At 39.5% G+C, this 16,734-nt stretch overlaps 1 protein-coding gene across 3 annotated transcripts; it reads left to right on the top strand.

The window, feature by feature from the left end:
• Nucleotides 1-12,209: 12,209 nt before the first annotated feature.
• LOC107802601 (uncharacterized) lies at nt 12,210-16,562 on the top strand. 3 transcript variants are annotated; one of them, XM_016626133.2, is made up of 4 exons: nt 12,210-12,419; nt 13,261-14,010; nt 14,951-15,328; nt 16,125-16,562. In XM_016626133.2, coding segments are annotated over exons 1-4 (1,296 nt in total). In that variant the 5' UTR covers nt 12,210-12,253; the 3' UTR covers nt 16,127-16,562. The 3 variants fall into 3 exon arrangements, with proteins under 3 accessions (XP_016481619.1, XP_075077824.1, XP_016481617.1); XM_075221723.1 differs by having other exon boundaries at nt 12,255-12,419; nt 12,916-14,010; XM_016626131.2 differs by having other exon boundaries at nt 12,255-12,423; nt 12,916-14,010.
• The last annotated feature ends 172 nt before the right edge of the window (nt 16,563-16,734 follow it).

The following is a 16,734-nucleotide window of genomic DNA, read 5'->3' as shown; positions in this document are numbered from 1 at the left end:
GTTTGGAATAGGTTTTGGTGTTATCGAGGTCCGTTTGGGATTCTGAGCCTAGGAATAGTTCTGTATGGTGATTTAAGACTTTCACGCAAAATTTGGTGTCATTCTAAGTAGTTTAGGTATGATTCGGCGCGTTCGGAGCAAGTTGGAAGAACTTTAAGTTCATAAGTTGAATTGATTTGGTTTGGGGTGAGATTCTTAGTTTTGGTGTTGTTTTACGTGATCCGAGGGTTCGATCAAGTCTGTCTCATGTTTACGGACTTGTTGGTATGTCTGGGCGAGGCCTTGGGGGCCTCGGGTACAATCCCGATGATGCACGGATTGAACTTGGACTTAAAAGCGTTGCTGTTGCACCAGTTCTAGTGTGCCCGCACCTGCGAGCTTTTGGCCGCAGGTGCGAGCCCGCGGATGCGTGCATTTGGCCGCAGAAGCGGCCTTGGAACATTTGGCGAGTGGTCCACTGAAGTGAAGAGGTGTGCACAGAAGCGACCTCGCTTTTGCGATGAAGAGTCGCAGGTGCACGAAGGCCGCAAATGCGCTTAACGTCCGCAAGAGGCGGGACTGCAAAAGCAGGATCCCGTCCGCAGAAGCGGCCAGCACTGGGCCTGGGGAATTCCGCAGAAGTGGACCTAGTTCCGCAGAAGCGGTACCGTAGGTGCGGCCTAGGGACCGCAGGTGCTAAGGTTCTGCTGGATAGAACCTTCATTTAAGTCGGGACTCAGCTATTTTTGAGTTCATTTATTGCATTCTTTGGGCGATATTTGGAGCTCTTAGAGAGGGGTTTTCACTATCTATTTGGAGGTAAGTAATTCCTATCCAATGTGAGTTAAATACATAGATTATGGGTAAATGTTAACATGTAAATTTGTGAAAATTATGGGTTTAGATTAAAAAACCTAGGTTTTGATAAAAATGGGATTTAACCACGAAAATGGTTATGGAATTGAGTGAAAATTATATATTTGAGTTCGTGAGGTTATGTGTAACAACTTTCTTCAAAAATTTCTGAAATCCGGGCCCGTGGATGAATTTTTAGGAATCCTTCGATTGGGGTTGGGTAATCACTCTAATAGTTAGAATATGAATTTTTGAACATGTATTGATTAATTTATATAACATTTGAATAGTTTGGGATTGTTCGGCACCGAGTTGAGGCTTTAGAACAAAATTGTGATCAGAAAGTGAGCCTTGAGATGAGGTAAGTCTCTTGTATAACCTTGTGAGAAGGAATTTGCCCCATAGGTGATTTAAATTGATATTTGCTTCAAATTGTAGAGGCTACACACACGCGAAGTGACGAGAGTCCGTGTGTAGCTACTATTCATGCTTATGTCCAGGTAGTTTAGGACCCAAATCATGAATTACTCGTAATGTTTGCACCGTACTTGTTAATTTAAGTGCCTAAATTATACTAGAACTTGTTGGAGGAATTGTAAAAGACTGAATTTCACTTACTTGAATTTTTAGCGGATTACTTGATCGTTAGTGTAAATTTTATTACATTGTGTTTTAGCCTCGTTATAACATTTAAGTCAAATGCTTATAAAGTATCCTCTCTTCTTGTGGAGTGGGGCAAACGCCTCGGCAGTAGATAGATGTATCTATAGATCATGCCGCACGTCCCTCGGCAGTGTACACGTTACTCTGGATCGGGCCGTACGACCTCAACATAAATCGTGCTTAATAATACTTGGATCCTAATCATACTTGATATTATTTTGTGGCTTATAGGGTTACACTTATTAATGACGAGAATTTATTTGGAATTTATTAATTTGTGAAAGACTTATTTGATCCTGCTTGTTAATGAGTTATTATTATCATTTATATAACTCATGCTTATTTAGAATTTTTTGTATTCATATTGTTAGCCCATAGTAAGTGTCGAAGTCGACCCCTCATCACTACTTCTTCGAGGTTAGACTAGATACTTACTAGGTACATATTATTTATGTACTCACGCTACACTTTTGCACTAATCGTGCAGGATCTGAGGCAGGTGCATTTGGCGGTCCTATCGACGCGCTTCCCAGATATCCCGAGGCCTAGTGGTGAGCTGCTTCCTAACCGTTCTGCAGCACCTAGAGTCTCTCCTTTGCATTTATTTCTGTGTATTTTCATTTCAGACAGTAGCTAGAGTTTTGTATAATCTTTTAGTGCTCATACACTTGTGACACCAGGTCTTGGCACACACACTAGCAGACATATGGTTTTGGATTATTCTATTGTTATGATTGCACTCAGTTGCTTTCGTCTATTTATTTGACATTTGCGGTTTCTTAACCTTTTAATTAATGGAATTTACCTACTTGAAAAATTATTTAAAAAGGAATAACATGGTTTAGTTCACTGTTGGCTTGCCTAGCGGTAATGTTGGGTGTCATCACGACCTATAGGAGAATTTGAGTTGTGACAACATCAATCTAGGAAGGCCATGATTGCACGAGATGAAAGTTGTACCATCAACGTATCATCAATTGCTGAAGTTTTTAACGTCCGAAGGAATTAAGCAGATAAGGGGTGATCAACTGGCGACAAGGAAGATGAATGCAATTTCGGTCTCCAGTAACAAAGGAAAGGAATACGCGACATAGCAATTACAGGGACCGATACCTATTCCCGAACTAGATGAAATTAGCCCAGGGGCAGAGGCATCAGAATATTATCAAGTGCTGAGATATTTCCAAGTTCCAGAAGAGACCGATGCAACGAAGTCCACAACGGAAGAGCTGGAGCAAGTGGCATTGTTCGAAGAATTCCTAGAAAGGAAATTCCACTTGGGGACCAGATTGTACCCAGAACTCAGGTCCGATTTTATTAAATTCCTTAAATCTAACACTGATTGTTTTGTATGGTTACATGAGGATATGACAGGCATCCCGACAGAGGTAGTCGTACACAAGTTAATATTGGATCCCAGCATACCTCTGGTAAGACAAAAGAAACGCCCGATTGCCGAAGCCAAGAATAAATTCGTCAAAGAAGAGGTAACCCGCTTACTTAATATCGGTTCGATCCGAGAGGTAAGATATCCAGACTGGCTAGCCAATGTAGTAGTAGTTCCTAAGAAAAACAATAAGTTTCGCATGTGTGTAGATTATAAAGATCTTAACAAGGCATGCCCGAAAGACTCGTTCCCACTGCCAAACATCGATCGAATGATTGATGGAACGGCCGGGCCCGAGTTAATGGGTCTTCTCGATGCTTATTCTAGGTACAAACAAATTAAGATGAACCCGGAGGATCAGGAAAAAACTTTATTTATAATGAATTTAGGTATATATTGCTACAATGTGATGCCCTTCGGGTTGAAAAACGTCGGAGCCACCTATCAACGGCTCATGAACAAGATGTTTGAAAATCAAATAGGAAAAACTATGGAAGTTTATATAGATGATATTCTTGTTAAGTCTTTAAATACAGGCGATCATCTTAAACATCTGCAAGAAACTTTCGACATCCTAAGGAAGCACAATATGAAACTTAATCCAGAGAAATGCGCGTTCGGGGTCAGCTCTGGTAAGTTTCTAGGATTTCTGGTATCACAAAGGGGAATTGAGGTAAACCCCGATAAGATAAAATCCATAGAAGATATCCCGGAGCAACTATCAAACGTGAAGGAAGTCCAACGACTTACGGGAAGATTGGCAACTTTGAGCAGGTTCATTTCCCGGTCATCGGAAAAGTGTCATCATTTCTTTGCACTGATCAAAAAGAAAAATAATTTCAAATGGACCCCGAAGTGTCATCAGTCTTTGAGGTATTTAAAGAAATACTTGTCAAGGCCTCCATTGCTTTCAAAATCAAAAGAAGGTAAAATGTTGCTGATTTATCTCGCGGTCTCAGAAGTTATGGTAAGTGCGGTTTTAATCCGAGAGAACGAAGGTACGCAATCTCCCATTTATTATGTTAGTAAAATTTTAACGGAAGCAGAAAATCGTTACCCACATTTGGAGAAACTGGCCTTAGCTCTCGTAGTCGCCGCTCGGAAGCTGAGGCCCTACTTCCAATGCCACCCGATAGCCATGGTGACTACTTTAATTTTGTGGAACATCCTCCGTAAACCCTAGATTTCAGGTAGATTGGCCAAATAGGCCGTCAAAATGAGTGAATTCGACATAGAACATAAATCAAGGACTGCAATTAAGTCGCAAGTCTTGGCTGACTTCGTGGTCGATTTCAGTCCGGGATTATTTCCTCTGGCAACCAAGGAGGCAGCAATGGTGTCGGAATCGACATCAGGGGTTTGGACTTTATTTACGGATAGAGCTTCCAACGTAAAAGGGTCCGGGCTCGATATATTCTTAATCACGCCTTCGGGGGAAACCCTAAGGCAAGCCATCAGGACGGTCCATTTAACTAATAATGAAGCAGAGTTTGAAGCTTTGATTGCAGGGCTCGAATTGGCCCGGTGACTTGACTTCGAGGTCATCGAAATCAAATGTGATTCACAGCTGGTGGTAAATCAGGTCTACGGGGTCTTCGAGACCAAAGAGGAGCGCATGCAATAATACATAGTAAAAGTTCAGGCTCTGTTAGCGCGATTACGGGAATGGTCAATTACTCATATCTCAAGGGAAGATAACGCATTGGCAAACCTAGGATCATCGACGGCAATAAAGGGATTAGAGTCCAGGACGGTAGTACAACTGATGAACTCAGTCCTGGATATAGATGGTTACTATGAGGTAAATTCGACTAATCTGGTCTGGGACTGGAGGAATGAAATCATCGATTATCTCGAACACGGGAAGCTACCTGAAGACCCAAAATTATCACGGGAGATGTGCGCCAAAGCAACGCGATATAGCTTCAAGAGAGGCCAATTGTATAGAAAACCTTTTTAAGGCTCGCTGGCCCGATGTTTAGGGGCATCCGAATCAAACTATGTCATGAGAGACGTTTACGAAGGGATATGCGAAAACCACTCGGGCGCATATTCCTTAGTGTTGAAGCTGGTAAGGGTAGGATATTATTGGCCCCGCATGGAACAAGACGCCAAAGACTTCGTATAAAAATGTGATAAGTGTCAACGCTACGCACCACCGGTGCATCATAACCGGTAGAACTCTTACATTCGGTTCTATATTCGTGGCCGTTCATGAAATGGGGGATGGACATCGTCAGACCACTTCCACCGGCTCTCGGAAAGGTAATATTTATTTTAATTTTGACTGACTATTTTTCTAAGTGGGTGGAAGCAGGTCCTTATCAGAAGATCGGAGTACACGAAGTAGTGGATTTCTTGTGGGAAAATATAATTTGTAGGTTTGGAATACCAAAAGAAATAGCATGCGAAAATGAGCCACAGTTTATCGGCGCAAAAATTACAAAGTTCCTCCAAGATTTAAAAATAAAGAGGATCACATATTCACCCTATCATCCGTGCGCAAACGGTCAATCGGAGTCGACAAACAAAGTAATTATTCAAAACCTCATGAAAAGGTTGGAAGCAGCTATGGGTAACTGGCCCAAAGAATTAATCGGAGTTCTATGGGCATACCGAACTACCGCCAAATCAAGAACAGAGGAACCCCCTTTTCCCTCGTGTACGATGCAAAATCTTTAATCCGGGTGGAAGTAGGGGAACCCACCTTGAGATATTTCCAGGCAGATGAAGAATCGAATAACGAAGCAATGTTAGTCAACTTGGAACTGCTTGATGAATGCAGGGACTTGGCGCACGTAAGAATGGTAGCTCAAAAGCAGAGAATAGAGCGGTATTATAATCGAAGTGCCAACCTCCGTTATTTCAAAGTAGGAGATTTGGTACTAAGGAAAGTAACTCAAAACACCAGGGAGCTCAATGCGGGGAAGCAAGGTCCAACATGGGAAGGCACCTATCGGGTTTCAGCTATCACCGGGAAAGGTTCATACGAGTTGGAAAACCAAAATGGAGAAAAGTTTCCCAGCAATTGGAACGTGGCACACCTCAAACGATATTATTGCTGATGAACATTATCCGATCAGAAAGTATGTGCTGCACTCTTTTTCCCTTTGTTCAGTTTTTATCCCAATTGGGTTTTTCTGGCAAGGTTTTTAACAAGGCAGCAACCGAAAGCATACTACGAAGACAACATCAATAAGACCTTTAATAGCAAGGAACACAAGCAAAGATCTACTCGGGGATGGTTAGATAATCTTTTTGCTCTATAGCAAATTCCCACCGGGAAGTTAAGTTTGCTATTAAGCAAAGGTTACCTGATCGTTCACGAGCACAAACCACTAGAGGGTTGTTAAATAGTCATTTGCTCGATAGCATAAATTCCTAAGGGGAAGTAAAGTGTGTTACCAAGTTAAGGATTATCTAGCAATGCATTAGTGGAATCTTCGAAGATACAAGACTTCCAGTGTTCCAATTTGTACTCTTCGCATTCGAACACTAGGGAGAATGATATGAGGATACGACAACAATGACTGCCACGTCAACCGGAAAACGAAAAACCGGAAGTATAATTACCTCATCGGGACCGAGGACTGTGCGGCCAACCCCGTAGAAACAAGTGGTACAAGTTATCCACAAGTAATGGCAATTTCTTTTCAGCATAGCAAATGCTTATGTACTTTTTGAAAATAGAAGGAATAAAATGAAATCCTTTTGTTTTTATCTTGTTTCTTGTCTGAACGATGAATTAACTTTGTTATTTGAAAGTTAAATAAGTACTTCAAATGCTAGTGCCGTAATGAACAGGAGACGTCCTCTTCAAGAGCACCGTAAACATAAGAGGGCCATCTCTTATAAAAACCCTCACGTTAAAGGGTTAGTTCCAGAAGAATTTATGCCCGGAATCAAAATACCTTCAGGGAAAGATACACCCGAAGCCGTATACGAAAGGACGCAAAAAGCAAACTTACACAAATAGTTATCAAAGCCCTCACGAAAAAGGGCTGATGCTCAGAGCCAAAAATGCTTTCGGGGAGAATACACCCAAGGCTTCACATAATAAGACGCAAAACGGAAAAGCTTGCTCAAAATTCTTAAGCAAAAGGAAGAAAATGCAAAGATTAAAGACTTGCATGAATATTCAAACGAAAGGAAGACTCAAATAATACTTGAGCAAAAGATATTTTTATTTACCAAAACATGTTAAAATGGCATAGGTACAAGAATTGGAAAAAGAAAAGAAAAGAGTAACATTCTTTCCTCCTTTACGGATCTTCAGAAGGGGCAGCATAATTTTCCCCCCAAATTCCCATGAACTGGGGATTGTGGAAGAGGAACACATTCTTCATGGTCAGGTGCGGCCAGTGGAGATGATGTAGCAATTGCTGGTGGAAGAGTGGATAAAGATGGAAGTAATGTAGCAGTTGTTGGTGTTGGTGAAGATGGAGATGAAGCTGATGGAGTTGAAGAGTGAGAAGAAGCTGCATCAAATACAGTGTTGGTTGTAGGATGCTCGCCAACCAAAGACGGCAGGGACCCGGTATTCATCCTCGCAGTACCAGGCATAACAATTGGGGCCCAAAAACGGGAGTTGACATTATCTACCAAATCAAACTCTCCCCAAAGTGCCAAGGCATCGTCCTCGGTTGGTGTAACTCTCTCAACAGGTCGAACATCCTGTTGAGATGATGATGATCGTCATCTTCTATGTAGAGAAGCTCCATCATCACTAGCTTCTTCATCATCGTCGATCATCACGGTGTCTATGACCGACCCGGAAGGAGGACCAGTCACCATAGCTATTGGAGATGACTCGGGGGTATCTATCCTTGCCCTCTTATTCTTTTCCCCGGCTGCAGAGGAGCGTCTTCTCTTTGGTTGTTTGTCTTCCGGCCGGGGACTCCATAAATAAACATTTGCTCCCGAAGCAGGCCAGGAGCCACCTGTTCGAGTAAGCGCCTCCTGAAGCAGCATCGCTGCATCAACCAAAACGTCTTCCTCAGGAACAGCAACAGAGCCCGCGGGTAGACCTAATTTCATAGACAGGTTAGAAGGGATCAATCAAGTTCTTCACATGAAAAATTGAAACTAGGTGAGTTTGAATTACCATGATTCTTGGCCGTCCACCTGTATTTAGGGGCCAGTTATTTCCACAAGCGAGTCTCGGGCGTCGTAACGTCCAAGATCTTTTGTACCCACCGGTCCTAGCCTTCAACCACCGGTGGGATCCATCGAGTTGTTGAAACTGGCGAAGGATGGAGCATCAATACAGCTATAGAAAAATATTTACTAAAAGGAAATACTAAACAAAGAGCTTACGAGTGCGGTTCCAAGCGGCCAGAAAGGATGGAGCCGTTGCTGGAATGATGTTGTTGGTGGCAGCTGCAACGAACCGTTCCATCCACCCACGGTCGTTGTCATCATCTATGCTAGACAACAGAGTATGGTGGCCACGTTTGCAGAGGTCTATCATTCCCCCGCGGAAGATTTTGGGAGAATAGAGATTCATCATATGAGTTAAATTAGCTCCTCTACAGTCTCTTGGAACAAACGCCGAAGGCAAGCAACCGTCCTCTACACAGAAGGACTTACTTGTTCCAAACACACTTGGCAGCAGAGGCAAAACTCCGCAATCACTGGGTCAAGCTCTCCGCTCAAAGAGAACGCACCCAAAGTAAAGGGATATGTGTAAAAATATATAAAACCCTCCTTGGGTAGGGTGACTCGCTCCGATAGATCAGGAGCAGTAATATCCAAGTCATGGCAGCGGCAGTTTTCCTTCACAACATGAATGCTAGAAGGACGTATGGAAGAAGGATACCTACTGACGGTCCATGTACGAGAGTTTGTAGTAGGGAATTTCTCTTCGAAATCTCTTTGAAATCTTTTATGGTAATAAGACTTCTAGGGATAATGGAGCCCACTGTTGGAGGAGCAAAGTCCTCGGCCTTGTTCTTGCTTTTTGAAAAATCGGTATGCTTTGAGGAAGAAGCCATTGTATGGAAGAAGGAGAAGGTTTTTTGTTTGAAAAGAATTAGAGAAAAAATGAAGAGCAAGATGCAAGTTAGATAAGGGAAGTTTGAAAAATTATGAAGTATAAGGGAGACAGTTGATACGTATAAGTAAAAATTTTGGCGGCTAAATTCATAGCCATGATTACCTCGATAATCGATAAAAGTTGTGCTGAATCATAGGATGACGCGTGTTCGGGGCATTAAATACGGAGAGACGTGCATCTAATCAACCGTCAGAAGCCTTCAGAGGGAATTATAGTAATTCCCGCCAAAAGAGTGTTTCTACCAACTTTCCGGTAACACAAAGTTATGTCACCGGAAAGCAGGGGGACTATCTGTATAAGGTAAAATATGCTATGACATTTGGTCGTCCAAAAAAGGGACACGTGGAACCCAAGACGGGGGGATGGCCAAAGACCGAAGGCAACTGTTTTGTTTGTCACCGGAAAGAATAACGCTCATAAAGATGTGATAAATACTCTTCGCCCGGTAACATTTAATAGGGGAATATCTCATGGCATTAAGAGCAATTACCCGTTATAGGAAATTTGGCATTTATGTTCACCGTTACATCTTTATCAATACCCCTCGTAATTGACATTAAAGAAGGGCACGATCCTAGGAACTCCTTCGTAACTATAAATAGTGAGCTCAGTTATCATTGTAAATGACATGAATTTTCTGGCAAACTTACACTACATTGTATACAAAGCTCAATACAATATTATCTTCTTACTTTTTGGTTTCGTTGTTGTTGTGCCCAGAAATCCTGTTCCTGGAACTGTTGCTTCTGCTGTTTCGTCTATATCTTAAGACTAAATATTGCATAATTCTTCGATTATTTTATTAATTCAGGATCAAATTAATTCACTTGTCTAGAAATCACGTATAAATTCAACTGTATTATTTTACGGGTAAACAACAAGTCTCATAGAACTAAGCCCCACATGTGAGGTTCATGACGTTTTGATAGTGCGGGCGAGCCCCAGGCGAGTCCAAAAAAGCTTTTTAAAACATTGTGTTGTGTAAGGATCAGAATATGACACACAAGTGTCTCCAAAAGCACCCAAATTACAGTGGCAAATCCAAGTACGCTGGCAGTAACTATCTTGTCCTTCCACAGAAAAAAAATTCCACCACCGAGAACCTTATGGATGGGTCTTTCCCTGTCAAAGAGATGACATATCTTAGTCTTGATAGCCTCGACTGACAGTATTTTCTCTTCTCATCTTCGGATCCGATGAGGGTGAATTGTGGTGCAACTTATTGTTGGTCTTATCCATCATTGATTCAACTATCGATTCGTGCTTGCCGACGTGAGCGGCCATCTTGTACTCCGATCTCAATTCGTTTATCGCCGAAAATTGTTTTTTTTTTAAGTGACTGCTTTTCGATCTCATAGTCTAATTATTTCAGTGCTTCCATCTCCTCGGTTATGCACGTAGGTAGTAAGTTACTAGCACAACTATGGTACAAATTTGATATAAATTTAATATATCTACAAAAATATACAATTTGAATACAAATTTCACACAACTATTCCTACAATATACAATTTATTTACAACTTATTTATAGCTTTAATACAATATTTATATAAAAAATAATACAACTACTATAAAATATAATTTTCATACAAATTTCATACAACTATAATTCAACTTTAATACAATTTTGATACATATATACAACTTTATGTAAAATAGAGTGTTTGTAATTTAAATGCAAATTTCATATAATAATTCATACAATATATAATTTATTTACAACTATCAAATAACATTCATTCAAAATAAAATACAATTATAACATAATACAACTTAAATAATTTTCATACAAATTTTATACAACTACAATACAACTTTAATACAATTTTGATAATACAATCTTCAAATGTATATTATATCTTCTTCTTCTTCGACTTCGAGTTTCAATATGAAAATCCAACTCTAAATCAACTCTAATATTTACCAAATACCCTCAAAGTAGAGATATAAATTTCAGGATATTTTCAGTCGTTTATAATAATACCCAATCCAAATAAATAATAATTTTAAAAAATACAATTCAAATCTAAAACTTAAAATTTTTTTAATGGGTGTCAATGACTTACAGGGTAGTGGCTGGCAGACAGCTATTGGTTTGCTGGTGATAGGCGGTGACGTGAAATTCATTACTGAATTCCTAAAGAAGAAAAGAGAAAAAAGATGAGAAAGAGAAGAGAAGCAGAGAAGATCGAAGGAGAAAAAAAAACAGTGGATAGGAGCGAGATTACTAGGCAATTGGCTGAAGGTGTGAGATTAAGTTACCGCATTAAAAGGCTGCAATCAAGGGATACTCATTTGATATTAATTTATAAATAATTAATAAATTATATATCAAATTATAATTTAGTTAAAAATCTCTCTAGTGAGAGTAAATATGTTTCTAATATAGTATAGATAGGTAAAATTCCTTTGGTATATTTTAACGGGAATCTTACAGAAATATCCCAAATAAGTCCCAACTTACTAATCTCTAGCCATTAATCATAGACTTACCAAAACTAGTCAAACACATATAAAAATTAAAAACTCAATAAATAAGGTTCTTTCTCTCCAAGAATCACACGCAAAGATCTCCTTCCACATTTTAAAGTGTGATTAGCAACATTAGATGCAAGACGAAAAGAAAATTTCATGAATGAGATAGCAAATAAGGTGATGACATATATATACAAGATTCTAAAAATCTAAGTAAAAAAGGATATTTTTTAATGGGTATGGTTGAAATTTATTGAAAACATATATATGAGTCAATATACAAAATTTGAGGAAGATTGGAGGTGATTTGGACTGTTTTGGTATCAAAATTCATAGTTAAACTCGAGTTCAAAAAATTCTTTTGCGACACATGTATCAAACATATATCACGCATGCATCTCACATACAAATATACATGGATATACATGTAATACACATTTGATACAAATATAATACATATGTAATACACAAATGTTACACAATATGATACACATATAATTTTTTTCATGTTTATCTTTTACTTCAAATTTTCATTTCAAACCACCTCAAAACTCCACCAAATCATCTCAAAAACTAAGATTCAAGCTCCTTAAGATGTATTCAATCTATTCTAATAACGCCCACTCAAAAGAAAGTAAAAATTTGATTTTTTTTATACTACAAATAGCTAATTGACTAATATTAATAATATTTTATGAATTGATTAATTTTTATAATAACCTACTTATAAATGGACATAGCTTTCCTTATTTTAACTAGCTGTTGCAATTATTTTGGGCCAGTTGGCCGAATGTGTTAAAAGAGCGATCATAAAAGTCCAAATCCCTTTAAACAAGAATGGGCTGCCAATATGGACCCAATAATTTCAGTCACCGGCGATCCACTGAACGAACACTGTTCTCTCTCTGCGAACTTGCTCTGCTTCTCTTCGCCTCTTCCTCCGGTCAACTTCTCTTCTTCTCCCTCTGTTGTGAATTCGTTTGCAGTGCAGCGCTTGCCTCTGGTGCGTAAATAAAGCCTCAAATTTTCAATTTTGAAGCTCAATTTGTTTTGCCTTTTTATAATTGTCACATAATCTATTACTCGTTCTGTTTGATATTTCTTTTCTCAATTAATTTAAGTAGTCACAGACCAATATGGACATGCTAATTGCTTTTATAGGCCGTACCAACTAGTTGAAAACTTGAAATTAACTATTAGTGAAGTATTATGGAGTATATTAATGAGGCTGAATTTCTTTTAGACATGATAGAATCATTACATGGAATTTCCTTTTACTGGTTAGAAAACATTGGTTGTTAGGAGTGTTTATGCTAGTAATATTATAGAGAACCTTTAGTGTTGAAAATCCAAATTATCGGGTGTTTCTCTAAATCTTAGTTTAAACTCAGCATTTGCTCTCATGATACTTGTGTTTGTTTCTATATATATATATATATACCTTCTCTCATGCTCTTATTTCTTCTTCAAAGCATTTTTTTGAGTCTGCTTGCTTCAAGGTGTTATGGTCTCAAATTGAACAAACATCACAAAATCAGTGTCTCTAGAGGGTTCCATGGCAGGCAATGGCCTGCCAAGTCTGGGTCGTGTGAAGCTCATCGATTTGATACCATTGGAAGGTCTTCCTTCTGATTCGTATAAATTATCAGTCTCAACTTTGTCACAGTCATTGGCTCAATATTCAGCCGCTATTATCCAGCTATCCACAAGTGATGGAGCTCTTTTAAGGTCTAGTCTAGAGTCTGCCCGACTTTACTTCCAACACAAACCCTCTTATCCTGCTGCTGATGTTCTTCATTCTGATGACTCTCGAGAATGGTGTAAGACTTCTGGCTACCGTGCAGATCCTCAACAATGGCAAGAAACTTATGATTTCAGGCCAGGGCTCACTCCTACGGAACCCAGCGGTGATATTGAATTTCCTCCTGGTGGTTTATCGGATGTATTCTCTCTGCTTGGAAGAGCAGCAAGAGATATATTGGATGCCATCAGCTTCTATTTAAATCTGCGTAGCTCTCCATTCACTGAAATACTTGATAGTGTTCCCCTCAGAAACCGAGAAATATCATCCTCTGTGTTATCCGTCTGTTGTCATGCCAGACCATCTTTTCAGGGTGCACAGCACCATAGCCTGGCAACCCAAGAGGATGGTCAGTTAGCGATGTTCTCAGATCATGAACATCAGGTTGACAGAAGCCTTGTTACGATTGTTAAGTCGGATAAGCCTGGTCTACATGTGAGAGATTTTCATGGTCACTGGGTTCTTGTGGATGGTGATCTTGGTCCCCAAGAGGCAATAGTTTATCCTGGTCTTGCTTTATATCAGGCAACTGCAGGCTATATCAGCCCTGCACTTCATCATACAGATATTGGTAATCAACAGGGGAGCATATATGGGCGATGTTCTCTTGCTTTTAAACTTATGCCCAAGTCCATGACCAACCTCAATTGTTCAGAGATGCGGGCTGCTGGGCATGGGGTTGAAGCTCAATTCCAGCTTCCTGTACCAGTTGACGATTTTATGCAGAGATCAACTGATCAGTTGCTTAACAGGAGCAATTTCCCAACTTTCAACTTTCCTACAGCCCAAGATGGTATGCCACCCTTTTTTCCTGTTCCCATTATCAATATTGAAATGAAAATCTAAACTTATTGCATGCTTGCTTTTTTCTTCTTCCTTTCTTTACATGTGAATGTATTAGTAGACATGTTAAGGATAAGGTGAGCTAAAGTTGGATTTCATGGATGGTTTCTCCCTGATGTCTTCAGTTGGAGTGCCAGTTGACTGCTTGATTAGTAAAGAAGCTTATCGTAAGCATGAAACTTCCATGGTTTTGGAGAAGTGTCAGTCTAGTAATAGTTTCTAGTTGCTAGAGTTAGTTAGCGTGATTATGAGTCAATGCAACTAATGAATTGGAACAAAAGCATTTATTGTTACTTTGGAAGATTTATGTAGAACCAAATCACATTTGCTGATGGAAGAGTATCGCGTATCATTGTGGTCAGTAATATGAAATTTTTCGTGACAAGATTAGGCATAAAAACTTTTGAAAACTTTGAAGTAAAAGAAGGACCTTTTTAAAATTATAACTGGTAATATCTTAAGTATCTGGAAATGACTGGTCAAAGACGGTCAAAGCAGATAAAGCCAGCTTCCATAGTTAGATTATGAATTAAAAGGTGCCAGATTCTGTCTATTTGTTTGTCTGTATCACTTGCCAGAAAAAAGGGGAAAACGGAAAAAGAATCAGTGTGAAGGTGGTGTCTAGAAGCTGAATCTACATACATTTTCATGTAAGGGAACTAAAGAAGGAAAGCTTTTTTGGGACTTAAGAAGGAACGCTTTTTTATTGTTACAACATCTTGGTTCGTTGCAATTTTGATGGTTTTAGTGTCTTCTCTTAGTTGTCCTTAAGCAATGTATTACTGCTTGCTGCATTTATTTAACATTAAATTGAGTTCTCTTTTCTGCTAGTATTCCTTAGTAAGAAGCTTTTAACAACAGGTCCTTGGATCGATGAAATGCTGATACAGGATCTATGAAGCCCATGATGAGGAGGAAAAAGAGTAACTCAAGATCTAAACCTCTACCACCTTCAAAGAGGTTGAGATTGGAGGCACAAAGAGTTCTCAAAGAGAGAGTTCAAGATATAGCTGATAAAAAGGGCATCAAGCTGAGGTTCTGCACCTTAAAGGACTGTGAAAGTCACATCCAGTCACTTGATAGCCCTTGTACTAATATAAGGATGGAGATTGGATGGCCAGCGGGAGTTCCATTTGTTCACCCACATGATCTCCCAAATAAGGCTAAGATTGGATTTCTTGAAACATATGAACCTGGTTGGTCGGCAACTCATGATATGGAGATAAGTCTAATCGATCCCGGACAGCCAAGTCAGCACACTGCTAACTGTAACTGTCACTCCCCTGTTTAGCTTTACTATTTTGCATCAGTATCTTTATTTAAGCAGTAAATGTTTCTGGTTTCTTTAGTTGCTTATGCATGAGAGATTGCATGTAAGATCACATCCTTTCCATCTTCTGCAATAGCCATGGTACTAGTAATACAATTTGAGGAAGTGTTAAAAAAGAGCTTTTTCTATGAGCATAAAATGCCTTCTGAAACTATATTATTAAAAGATACTTTTTCCCCCACAAATTTGGAGAACATGAGGTACAATAGATATATGATTCCCCAATTAGAGCAAAAGAAGGGAGGAGCGGGGGGAGCTTCTAGTATAAGCATAAATGGCGTTTTGAGACTATGTTCAAGTTAATCAAAACATACATGCTATTGTACCTCATGTTCTCCCCCAAAAAAGCAAAGAAACAAAAACATAGTAAAATAAAATTAAAAGATACTTCCTTTTCACAAGTTTGGAGAATGCTCGTAGTTTTTTTTTTGTGTGGGTGGGTGGGGGTGCGGGGTTTTTGGGGGGGGGGGGGAGGGTAGAGGGGACAGGAAAAGGAGATTAAAATGGCAATTACAATTTACCAGTTGGAGTGTGGAATAAATTTGAGTTCTTTCGAACATGAACCAATTCTTGATGTGGATTTTCAAAATTATTGGTTCTCTTTTTGTACATTCATCATTCTTTTTATAGCCAGACTGTTTCTGTTTATCTCGTGTGCACTCTAGAAATTCACACCCTCCCCGTTCTTTTCTTTTTGACTCTTGTATCTACTGAAGCAAAAAATTGTTTTGCAGGAATCCACATTCCTATCAAATGCTGCCTTTTGATGAGTACTTGATTCTTTGGACCCATATTTGGCTGTTTTAGTTATGCTTGTCTCGCGCAGATCTTGCTAATTTCTATACAAATCTTCAATTAAGATGTGAAGTGACAATGAGCTGTGTCGTTGGTTCTCCTTACCACCGTAAAAAAAAAGCAATCCTGTGCACGAAGCATTTGGCGTTCACGCAGGATCCGGGAAAGGGCCACACGACACCCCAAGGGGTATGATGTAGGCAGCTTACCTTGATGCAAGCATCAGTGGCTGATTCCAGGGCTCGAACCGGTGATCGATAGATCACACGGAGACAACTTTACCGTTGCTCCAAGGCTCCCCTTCCTAATCACTGTCCCTGTAAATATTGGTTTGTAAAACTTTGATGGAATTTTAGTTAAATTCCCACTTCACAGATAATTTTGCCAGCTCTTGTACTCCGTATGTTGACCGAAGAGTTTGAATTTATGTAGTAATTGGATCTTAGCAGCCGGGTTTACTTCCGTTTTCAACTCCTATGTTGATGTTAGATTCAAACTCAGTGACCAAATGTACCAGCAAACAACCAGACCATTATGTTGATGTTACGA

The sequence above is a fragment of the Nicotiana tabacum genome, chromosome 9, assembly GCF_000715075.1.
Source record: "Nicotiana tabacum cultivar K326 chromosome 9, ASM71507v2, whole genome shotgun sequence".
In the NCBI taxonomy this organism is placed as follows: domain Eukaryota; kingdom Viridiplantae; phylum Streptophyta; class Magnoliopsida; order Solanales; family Solanaceae; genus Nicotiana; species Nicotiana tabacum.
This window is presented reverse-complemented; position numbering and strand designations above follow the sequence as displayed.